Source organism: Lepisosteus oculatus, chromosome 5 (assembly GCF_040954835.1).
Source record: "Lepisosteus oculatus isolate fLepOcu1 chromosome 5, fLepOcu1.hap2, whole genome shotgun sequence".
NCBI classification, from domain to species: domain Eukaryota; kingdom Metazoa; phylum Chordata; class Actinopteri; order Semionotiformes; family Lepisosteidae; genus Lepisosteus; species Lepisosteus oculatus.
Window position 1 is genome coordinate 563,681 of NC_090700.1, and position 11,573 is coordinate 575,253.

At 37.3% G+C, this 11,573-nt stretch overlaps 1 protein-coding gene across 1 annotated transcript in view; it reads left to right on the top strand.

Moving 5' to 3' along the window:
• acer3 (alkaline ceramidase 3) overlaps positions 1-10,881 on the top strand; it is a 28,681-nt gene extending 17,800 nt beyond the window's left edge. Inside the window, exons 7-11 of the mRNA XM_006627858.3 lie at positions 5,821-5,879; positions 5,999-6,100; positions 6,434-6,538; positions 6,837-6,882; positions 7,166-10,881. Of these exons, the coding sequence (XP_006627921.2) occupies positions 5,821-5,879; positions 5,999-6,100; positions 6,434-6,538; positions 6,837-6,882; positions 7,166-7,219 (366 nt within the window). The 3' untranslated portion in view covers positions 7,220-10,881. The remainder of the gene's footprint in view (positions 1-5,820; positions 5,880-5,998; positions 6,101-6,433; positions 6,539-6,836; positions 6,883-7,165) is intronic.
• The last annotated feature ends 692 nt before the right edge of the window (positions 10,882-11,573 follow it).

Consider the following 11,573-nt stretch of genomic DNA (forward strand, 5'->3'; position numbering starts at 1 on the left):
TGACTCAAGTTGCCAGCTACAGAAAATACCCAGTAATGCTCAGGTTAACAGCTCAGGGGCTTGTTCTCCTTTGGAATACTCTATTGTGGTGAATGAATGTGGTAATCTCTGATGTTCCCAAGTTTTTACTGAGGTTTGTCTGTGAGTAATTAGGGCCTGCTGTTAGCCCACGCTTTCTGTGCGTCAGTAGGCTTTAACCATGTTCTCATTTTCTGCGGGGATACTGAAAAAGTATAGTTCTGTTTAATTGTAAGGCATTTAACTTAGATGAAATCTTTACACTTTCAAATTAAGTTTTGAGTTTTGTATTTGTTAATATTCTGTACCATCTACTGGAGATTTCGTTGTTTCTATTGACTTGATGAGCTAAGATTCACAGCGTAGGACTAGTTTTTGCAAATGCCCTGGAAAATGAGTGAGCTCTTGTTCCTGTTACCACGTATGAGCTTTTACCCTGAGGATTTTACTCATTCTTGTTAAAGAAGTATAAGTGTTTGGTCATAATAGTTTAGGGGCCTGTTATTTGTTAGATTATTGTGAAGTTTATATACAGTTATTGTTTTGCATTGTCTTTTCCAGTTTCCTTTGTAATTCTCTCTCTTGGATTGCCCAATTGAAAGAGCACTTAATCCCTGCAAAACAAATCCCTATAGCGCAGTTTGTTGTAGTTTGGTTGTAGTAGCTCTTCATTTTTACCTGCAGCTTGCTGAAACCTGTCCTGTCACCTATAAATAACACTGGGCCAAGTGTGGGGCATTTGTAAGATAAATTAAGGAAGCTAGTGATGAGAAAAGTATTTGTAATTGAAAACACTAATGCTTAGCTATCATAATCCAGGCTGAGGTGTTGAGGAACTGCAAAGGAGAAAAGCTGCTGCCTTTCAGAGCAGGAAAGAGGCCATGAGCTGAACAAATGGCTTTGTCTTGAAGGTATTTTCAGGTATTATTGTACGGCTCTCTCCTTCGTCCTGCAACATCAAACCAAACATTTTCATTTGGAAAGATTTGAAAATACTTAAATTCTTCATTACTGCTTCCTTAAAAAGGAAGCGTTCAGTGCATGCCGTATTTTGCAGTGAATCAGGTCTCGCTAGCAGTAACAGGATACCATTATGACACCTTCTAGCCTGCCGGTTGGTCTGTTATCCATCCATGCATGTTAACACACACACTGAGAAGAATATATTCACTGTGACCATTTCAGCTGTCTCTTGTTGGGAGAAATACATTGATGACACAGTGATTTTAAGGATGCCATTTAATGGTCAAACTGCTAAGAGATTTTAATAAAAATTTAAAATCAATGGACGGATGACAGGGTAAAGTGGTAGCTTTTCAATGAAACTCTTCCTTAAACATTGATATGCCCTGATTTCTTCTTTCTTATCTCCCATTTTCCTGCTGTGTTTTACACAGCCTGTACAGATTCCATCACTGTTTTAGTTTTGCTAGTTACACAGGTAGGCCTGCCACAGTCTTCATGTTGGCTCCGTCTTCTCAGGGCTGGTCTCTCAATAACGAATTGATGTTTATGTTGTGAACATGCTGTCCCTGTGAACAAGTGCAGCTGTGCTGTGGGTCTGTGTGGCGATTCCCATAGCGTGAAACAGCTGCTTTCTTCAGCTCACATGAAGAGGCTGGAAGTGTGGAAGCAGTTCAGATCTCATTTTTGGAGCTTTTAGCCTTTTAGCGTGTAGCCTTTTTGCCATCTCTTTTGTTTCTCTTTCATGCATTTTAATGATCTGTTTTCATTTGGAAATGTCTTTTGTGCAGCACACAATAGATATTTACTTTCTGAAACTTACAAATGGAAGTGTTTTTTGCATTGTCTTTATTAAGCAAATGTAATATTGTTTAGTCGGTCTTCAATTATCTATTAGGATTTGTTAGCCACAAAACATTGCTTTTTCTTTTTACAGTCTCCTTAATTAGACATTGCTAAATTAATGGTTTCTGGGGCATTTCTTCTTTTGATCCCTTAACACTTTGGGGATCTTATTTTTAAGTGCACTTGATTGTTAATTTGGATGCTGCATGGCCATCACCAAAATGTCCAGTAATTTGGTTCCTTTTCGGTCGTAATATAATGCATTAATTCTAACAGTGCAAGTGCTGACACTATAAAAAGTGCTCAGAGGAAGACAGAATGCCTCATTTTAGGATAACTCCATATAAAAAAATCAGTTTTATTCATTGTTTAAAAACATGACTAAGGTTCTATCCTGTCTTGCCTTCATTGGTTTGGTCCACTGGTGGAGATTTTGCACAAATACATTTATCTCACAGTTTCAGTGCACATCAGGTTGAATATTATTCATGCAACGGTGTGAAAGAGACTTGAACCATAAACTCCTCAGGGAATAAAAAGTTAAGGTGTTTGAGATGTTAATGGTGGTAAAATGTCCCTTTATGCCGTTTATAGTAATTGAGCATTAACTTGGCACCACCTGGTGGCTATTTGTTGTAATTACACAATTAATTTGATTCCACTGCAAAAAACCACCAAAAAAATTAGCAGATAGCGATTTACATTTTTGTTTTTTTTTAGTTAATCTATATATATATAAAATAAGTACTGTTGTATTTTAATAAAGTGTTCAGCTTTTGTACTTCACTGTGGTGGAATCGATGTATCTGAGTTTAGGCAATCTGTTGATGACATTGTAAAAATGTATCCTCTGCTTTGAACATAGCTTGATCCTGCATACTCAATGCTTGATGCTGAAATTCCCTTCCACTGCCTGGTAAAAGTTTGTCTTTGTATTATGGTATAAATTTTCAGAAATATGCCAAGAACCGGCTCTCAAGAAGGTGGGTCTCACCTCACTCCTTGCCAAACCCATTAAATTATCACCTGTTAAATGACTGACTTAGCTGTTTTTTTTTTCTTAAGTGGACAGATTTATGGAATAAAGATGAATACAAGTTCATCTGTTGAACCTATAAAATACTTCTCCCAACTATATTGAAATCCAGAGTGAAAGCTTGTTGAATAATATATTGATAAATGCATCAAATTAGTTGTTTCTTGTCTCGGCACATTACCAAATGCACAGTATGTGCTGGGTGTTAAGATAGACACTCTACAAATCTTCAGGTTTAAGTAAAAGAATGGAAATCTACTGTTGTTTCTTGAAACTTTATGGAAAAAAGATAAAGTGCGGATATGAAAGCATTTTCATTTATAATATAGGCTAAAATGCGAAAGGGGTGTCCTGAGAAAGATTGTTGAATGCATAGAACTAAATAGTGGCGTGAACTCTTTTCAAATTCAAACTCACTTCTCACGGCTCATCTTGGAGGTGGATAAGAATCAGGCTCCAGTGTCCTTACAACAGCTGCAGTCCCTTATATAGCTGGTGCTGCTGCAGCTGGTATTACTTTGAACATAGTGCTGGTCTGCCTGGCATCTGTGCTTTTCAGCTAAATTTAAATTTTAAATCAATGGTTTTTCTACACCCAATTATAGATCATATGGTATTAGTACAGACTGCATTTAATCTTAATGTTATTGTGTGCAGTAACTCTTTTTTAGACTTTTGTGTACATTATTTGGCCTTTGTAAATACTATTTTGTAGTGCCCTTTCTACAGCTGAAGTATTTGTTTTCAAAAGCTGTATGATGTTAAGGACTGTGTAGGTATTAAAATAATATAAAACGTATACCTGTGTAATATTTGCAACATTTATTGTTTTTATCAGAAGCATAATGTTTTTAATTACTTTGAGCAAATGGCGTTGTTATTTAGTATGACCCAAAGCTCTGATTGTATTTCTCATAGAAAAACATAAACTGTGCCTTAGAGCAATAATTTCTTCAAATGCATTTCCTTGCCCTTTTCTGCACCATGCTTTTTGCAAATGGAAATGAGATGTCTGACAAATTGTGATGCCTGTTTACATTTCAGACTTGATTGACTTCTGAATTGTTGTGGAAGGTTTTGGCTTGCTTTTTCTAAACAAACTTTAAATGTGCTATTTTTCTTTAATGCCATTCTTCAACTCCACAGCCTAAAATGACATATTTAAATAGAGAAAATAAGAGAAGGATCTATAACTCTTTGAGCCCTGTAAAACCTTGAAAAGCTTTTATAGTTATTGGTAATACAAGGGGTTTGTGAGAACTAATCTCCTTTTGAAAATTGGACTTGATTGATTATAAATGCCATCCTAGAAATTGATAAGAAATACCACTTTTCTGTAATCACCTATTTTCCCCTGACTGTAATTTGTAGTTATGTACATGTCAGATCAATACAAACGTGCTACACACCACAGAGCTTATTCTTCTTTTTATATGTATAACCTGATGCAGGTTAATGCAGAAATAATATAAAGGAATTTTGCCAAAGTGCGTCTTTTTAGCCTGCTTCTGTAGCTTGAACTCATTTTTAATTTCATTCAGTGCCAGCTGACATTCTGGTGTGTGTTCAGTATATGTGGAAATAAACAATAGAAATTCAAAAGTAAACCTTTTCTTCTTTTAAAGTTTAAGATGTAATTTCAGACTCGTAATCTGAAAATCAAGTGATCTTGTTGTAGCAAGGGTCAGCTGTGATTGCTTCACTACCTTCTGGCCACTGTGATGCATTTTGAACACCTGATGATAAACTGAATGTCAGAAAAATGGGCTTTGAACAGGAGCCAGTTTGCGCATAAGTAACTTAATATATTCGTTTTCACCCACTGCGACTGAATTTGCAGAGAGAGTGAATGAGGAGGCTACCAATAAAAACAAAAATGTGCACTGTGAAGCCTCATTAAAGTATTCAAATACAAGAAAGACGCTACAAGGCTTATCTCAGTTTGTGTTGTGCAGCGACAGTTCAAGGCTGTACCCAAGATGTACATTGATTTTTATATTTAAATATTGCAGAAAATTTCACTCATTGCAGAAATGTCAAAATATCATAGTGTTTTGTTACCAAAAACAATTAAAACCAACATTTAGCTTTATAAAGCTTCTAAAAACAATATAAAGTTTTAGTAGTGTTTTCCATGCAGTAAAGCATTATGTACAGTACAGGTCTGCAGACCACCCCACCTGACCTTTAAACTTTATAAACCTGCACAGTACATACAACTCTAGCCTTCCACCTATTTTAAGACACTGATGTCATGACAATGATTCAGGATGACAAATAGAGCAATTTTACTAGGAAAGTGGAAATGCATATATTTTTTAATTGGCAGAATCAAGTGCATTAATTTCAAAATCTGCAGTCACCCTGTTATCCTAAAATTGGTAACAGAGCCAGCACAAATACTGACACTGAGTAACTGACAGAATCACTGAACGATTCTGAGACTTAATTACATTTTTCAAATCTCCTTCCTGCTACATTAAATAAGTGTTTTATTTGAATGAAGTGAATTGCCCAGGTAGAAAATTTTAATTTGATCACCCACTGTTCTGAAGAAAATTACTCTGCAGCTTGAAGCAAGCTAGTCGGAAACCTGGGCTCAGAAGAGCAAGGCACATCAGTGGGACAGCAAAGTGGGTTTTTGCTTTGTGGTATGCAGGAGCAGAAAAGATACACAGCTATGCAGATCTTTTAAAGGATCAAATACAAAGTCAGTGTCTTAACATGGAACAGTGTGTTCAACCACTGACGTTTACTAGGAGAGACGAGTGGAGAATGAACCTGATTAGTATCTACTGCTCCTAGTGAATTGTAGGTTAGCAAGATACGTCAGCCTGTACCAGTCCCTTAGAAACATGACTTAAATATTTTGTACTTTAAAGGAAAGTTTTTTTTATTATTGAACATTAAAGTTGCTGGATTTATGAATGCAGATTTCTGTATCTGTTTTCACCCAGGTGATGTATGGTATACTGGTGGCATGCCTAGTTCTGCGATCTGTATTCATCGTTACATGGTAAGTATCGGACTGATGGTGTAAAGCGTATTGTTAAAATTGTATACATTTTAATGCATTTCTTAATTACTTAAGGTGCCATGACATATAATCCCAGATATTTATTATCCTGCTGTCAGGGTGTACCCTTGGCTCAGGCCACTGTCCTACACATCCCTGAGTGTGTTCATGATGGGATTCTTACTGTGGAACATAGACAACATCTTCTGTGATACCCTGAGGTAAGAAACCATTTGCCGAATAGAATTACAGGACTTCAAAAAGTGAAAAATGTGTTTTTCTGCAATAAGATCTTAAATAGTGTGCTTGGTTTGGAATCAAGCTGTGCAGTTCTTCACTCTTGTGTACAAAAGTGTGTTGTATGTCACCAATAACAGCAGCTGCTGAAACAGGCTTGCGGCCAGAAAGCAACCAGAAAAAACACAACCCCCCACTTAAGCACATTCAGAATCATGCTGGTTGAATTCACTGATGAGCTTTTGTTGCTTTTTGTTATTGCTGTATTGACTGGCTAAGAGCGTCCAGTTTATATCGCACGTGTCCTTCTCCTCCAGAGAAGCTCGTCTGAGGCTCCCTGCTGTTGTTGGTGCAGTCACCCAGTTTCACGCCTGGTGGCACATTCTGACAGGCCTGGGGTCCTACCTGCACATTCTTTTTAGGTAAGATTTTCCTACCTGCGGTCAATAGACAATTACTGGAGTAATGCTGTATATCCGTCACGCTAAAGAGTAGTATGGTATACAGACAGTAACAGTATGGTAATATTCTGTTGATCTGGCATCAAACCTTTTTGCCATGAGGAAAGCTGTAAAATAGTGTGCCGTTGCGGTAACCGAATATGCTATCGAATGCGGAGATTACTGTTCTGTATAGCTGAGTACTGAGAGAAATATATTTTTTCCATTCTTTAAGAATGTGTTAAACTGCAATTCAGTTTGCTTTCCTCCCTCTTCACAGCCTCTATACTCGAACAACCTACCTCAAGCACAGGCCGAATGTAAAGGTATGTTTATTCTCTTTTCTTTTTCTGAAAAATAAGGAAACAAGTACAAAAGGTAAATGGAAAAATGGATCGCCTTCCCGAATGGGCGCTGCATTTTAGAAGTGCATAGTGTCATGCCACTCCTGTGCTGTAAATTGAGTTCTTTTTACATGTCTGGCTGCAAGGTGCTGTACTGATGGAAGCAGTGCATGCATGAACGCAATAAAATCTGTAAGTGCTGCTTAGTTCAAGTACAGTTTTGAGGTGAAGACCCTGCTGACCTGACCTCTGGCTTTGTTCGCAGTTCATATGTGGAGTGTGGCCTGTGATCCGAGTGGAGCCTCCTAAGAAGAAGTGAGGGGGAAGGGAAAGTGAGGACCAAGCCTGTGGCAAGCACACGCTCCAGAGCCAGGCAATAGGACGGCATCCCAGTTACAGCTGATTCCAGTGGCTGGAGGCCAGGAGTTTCCCATCTCTTGATTTGGAGGGATACTTGAATTTCCACGAGTGCAAGATTTAGCATTTAGTATGGATAACAGGGAATGGTTTGGTTTTATTTTTATGGTTTCTTCTAGGGGTGAACATTTAGTCAAATGATATGGTGGAGATTGTGTTTATAAAGACACACTTGAGTGTATATTTATAATTATGGCTGCAGTTTACAAAGCAGAAATAGCTATGTATTTAAGAGCTCTTTGACTCTTTTCTGTTAAAACCACTGTAATACCAAGAGAAAACACAAATTTGATAATAAACCAGTCCTGCAATATTGAAACATTTCGTTACGAAAGAAGTTCATCAGATGCTACATTGTAACGATAACATAGTGATTACTTGGTGATTAATAGTAGTTACATACTGTAGCTCTTTATGTCCAGTAACCTTAATTGTTGACAGAATCATGTTAGTGGAAAGGGAAAGAATCTTTGAGCTGGTCACAAAACTGGAGGTGGCTTTCACTTTATAATCAAGGCATTAGTGTTTGTTGGATGATTTTTTCAAAAATGGGCCTGTAGGTAAATGCCATACAAGGGTGTTGTAGTGCATACTTTACTGAGGCCAGCCAACAGACATGAATACGATAAAACTGCAAACTGGTGATCGATGCTTAGAACCTGCTAATCAAGAATGTGATGGGTTTAAGATTTGTGCTTTTTTCCCCTAACGCATGGTAGGTTATGGAATTTTGACTCGGAGGTGCTCAAGGGCCTGTGATATTATTAGTCTGGTTCAGCGGCACTGAAGAGCATAAAACAGCAGGCTGACTTTTTTTTAAAACTTTATCAAACAAAGTGCAAGTGATTATACCTTTCATTGTTTGTCAGCAGATTAATACTAGAAAGGGGTGCTTTTTAAAAATGTCCAGTTAACATTACCTTAATATCTGCTCTGTGCAAAATGACTACACAGACTATTCTGTATGTGTGTATCACGTGTTATTGTCCAATAAGGGGCTTAAAAAAGCTAATAAGTGAACTGGAAAGAGTGGTAAGATAATACCTACAGTACATACTATTGCTTTTCTTGCTTTCTAACACGTAGTTTCAGGAGTATGTGTACCGCTAAATTGTATTAATTGGATTAGATTTCAAATTTAGTACACATTTTCAAACATTTCTGTTGGGCATATATTATTTGGAACATGCCCATCAGACAATGGGAAATAAAACCAGCTGGTTTTTCACTTGCTCCCAAGTTTTCATTGCATACTGCAGGTTTTTATATCTAGTGTAGGGCTGGCTTTATTCTGGCAGGAATTAGACTGTTTTTTCCAGATATTTCAAAGTAAATGGATGTATCGTTATGTGATCCTGACATATGTCCTTAGTGTTTTTTTGTTTATATTATTATTTTTCACATACAGCATTATTTAAAACCTTTGGGTTGAATATGCATTTAGTTACCGGTATAGTATGCCTGAACTGGCTTTAATACAGTCTTTTAATGATCAGGGATCGCTTGATTGTCTTGCTCAGTCCGAGGCTCGGCTGACTGTTTTCTTCAGAAGCCAAGCACCCATGCAAAGACTGTGGGTTCTTTGCTAAACAAAATGATATTTTTTATACAAGTTTTTTAGTCATGGAATTTATACCATCTGTTTGGATAAATAACAGAAGATTTATTAATTCTTTATTGATTAAAGCAGTTCAGTAAGTGTAAAGTATCAACTTGATTCTCTTTTCATGACAACAGAAAAACCAAACCTTTATACAAAATTGAAAACTAATGAAAAGTAAACTAACCACGTTGAAGAAGCTGCTTCCAAACCAGTTTCTCTGCAGCACAGTCATTGGTGGATATTTGGTGGTTAGTGCATTTTACCTATTACATACACTTGCATGTACTTGCAGGTAAGAAAGTGGGTGCATTCCAGTGTTTATAACCGTGTATCCTTTAACAGCAGCTGGTATACACCTGTGAACCCTTGTGCATGCTATTACATTGGTGAAAGAGTCAGGCACCGGTCCCTGTGTGGGTTGTTATCAGGGATAGCTCTTCTGAGCAGTTTCGCTAGAGAACTGTATTCCCACAGTTGTCTAATGAACAGTGTTAATTAAATATGTACCGCAGTCTCCCCAGTAGGGCAGAAGGGACCATGGTCCTCAGCGTGTGCAGCAGGGACATTGCCTCAAAAGGAATAGGTTTCTTGTTGGCAGGTTTAAAGAGGAGTACAGTTGTCACTACTAAATTATGGATGTTTAACAAAAATTACAGCTGCAAAAGATTTGAAGAGCCCCATCTCATTTTGGTGAGAGCAATTTTCCAAGAGAGCAACTCTAAACTACTTTTTTCAACCAGTCTTATTTTTCAAATTAGACCGAACTGTCATTTCAAACTGAAACACCTCCTGCTGCTGTTCTTACTGTGTCAAACTGGACCTCTGACCCTGTTGTGTTGTGGGGAAAAATGTTCCAGCACACCCCAGAATAATCCAGTCAGCAACAGAAGCATTATGTCAAAAAGCACCATAATATAAGAACTTCATTTTGCTTCAAATGGCTGTTTCATTGGAGTAGTAAATATTTGTCCACAGAATCTGAAAGGCCTTTCGTATAGTTCTACTTTACCTGTGCTGGTGAACAAAAGAAAATAATTGATCTCATTAGATAATTGGTTAATTCGAGTCTTATTTTCTGTTTTTTGCATTTGAATTGTGAACTGGTGTTTTAAGGATAGACTGTTGTTCAATCTTCTACCAGATACTACTTTGAAATACTAAACTAAGAATGTTAAATAGATGCTGCTGGTTGGGGAAAATGACATTGTACTGATGTTGAGTGTGCCTTAACTTTTGAACTACAACTATAATCCATGTTGCCTTGAATTTCATTGTTTCATTTTTTAATGTATAATAAAACACAACAGGTAAACAGAAAAAAAAACTTGGATTATATCTACACAGAAATACAGAGATCATTGTCCAAATCTGTACTATAGTGTGTATCACATGTAGACAATTACGGCAGTATTCAAGTCCTGTATACGTTGTTGTGCCAATGGTACAGAAAGATTAAACACATTCTGTGATGGTCAGACCTATAGTATTGTTGCTTTCTCTGTCTTGTTTTTGAACGTATGCTCAATTTTTGTTAAATCATACTAAGTGTTGATAATTCCCAGGAAATTTTTACAGTTTTGTTTTAGAGGCTATGAAAAGTGCTAGACTTGGGTATGGGTTTTTTATTTTTAATATTGAATATTATGAACAAGGAGCAGTAATGTGAAACAATATCATGAAAAGGGAGTACATATAATAAATTATAAAAACATCTGCTTTGGTACTGGATACAGTGCTTGTCAAACTGGAAGTTACCTTAACATGCTGAAATGAAATTCTCTACATGTTAATGCACTGATCTGTATGGTTTTATACAGTCATGTATTTTGTGAAGACATTCTGTTACACTTACATAATGTGTCTTATGTAACCAGTTTTTTATGTATTAACATTGTATTAAATTGCATTTGTACTATGTAGATTTAATTTAAATGGTGCATTATAAAGGGTTGTATTGTGGATATTGATTGTTTACTTCATTTTAACCTTCGTGTTTTTAGATCTCCAGTTTTCTCCTACTCTGAAAGTTTCAGCTACTTTGCGTGGCTGAGCAGACTCCAGACAGCTCCATCTCACAGCCTTTTGGGCTGATGCCTCTGGAGCTCACTGTCCAAATCCAAGGGACCTGCAGTTTCAGATGTGATTTAAGACAGTTAAAGGACGTGTAAAGCCTTTTCTTGTGTTGTTACGTCTTGCTCCGATTGTCACTTCAGAGCAGTCACAAGCGAGTTGGGCAGGCCCACGCTCCCGTTTGGTGGGTAGAGCCGATTGATCCAGGATCTCATCCTGCAGTTTCTCCCGTGAAGCTGTCGTAGGCTGGGCAGCTTGTTCCACTCTCCCACGCTTTCCACTTTATTTTTTTGCTTGCAGATTTTTTGTGCTGCTGTGCGTACAGAATTGTGCCATTACAGATCTATATGCAGAAGAGCAATTCACATGTCACTGAAATCGCGTTTATTGGGACAGTATTTCAGTGTCTGAGAGAGCATGGCAAAGTATTAGAAAATCAATGAAACACTGAAGAGTTTATTTTTATAACCAATTAACCAGTTCATTTGTTTAATGCTTTTATATAATGGTCTGTTTTTCTGGCCTGAGGACCCCATGCCTGCTGGATTCTGTGCCAGCTGAGCTCTGTTACATAAATTGACTT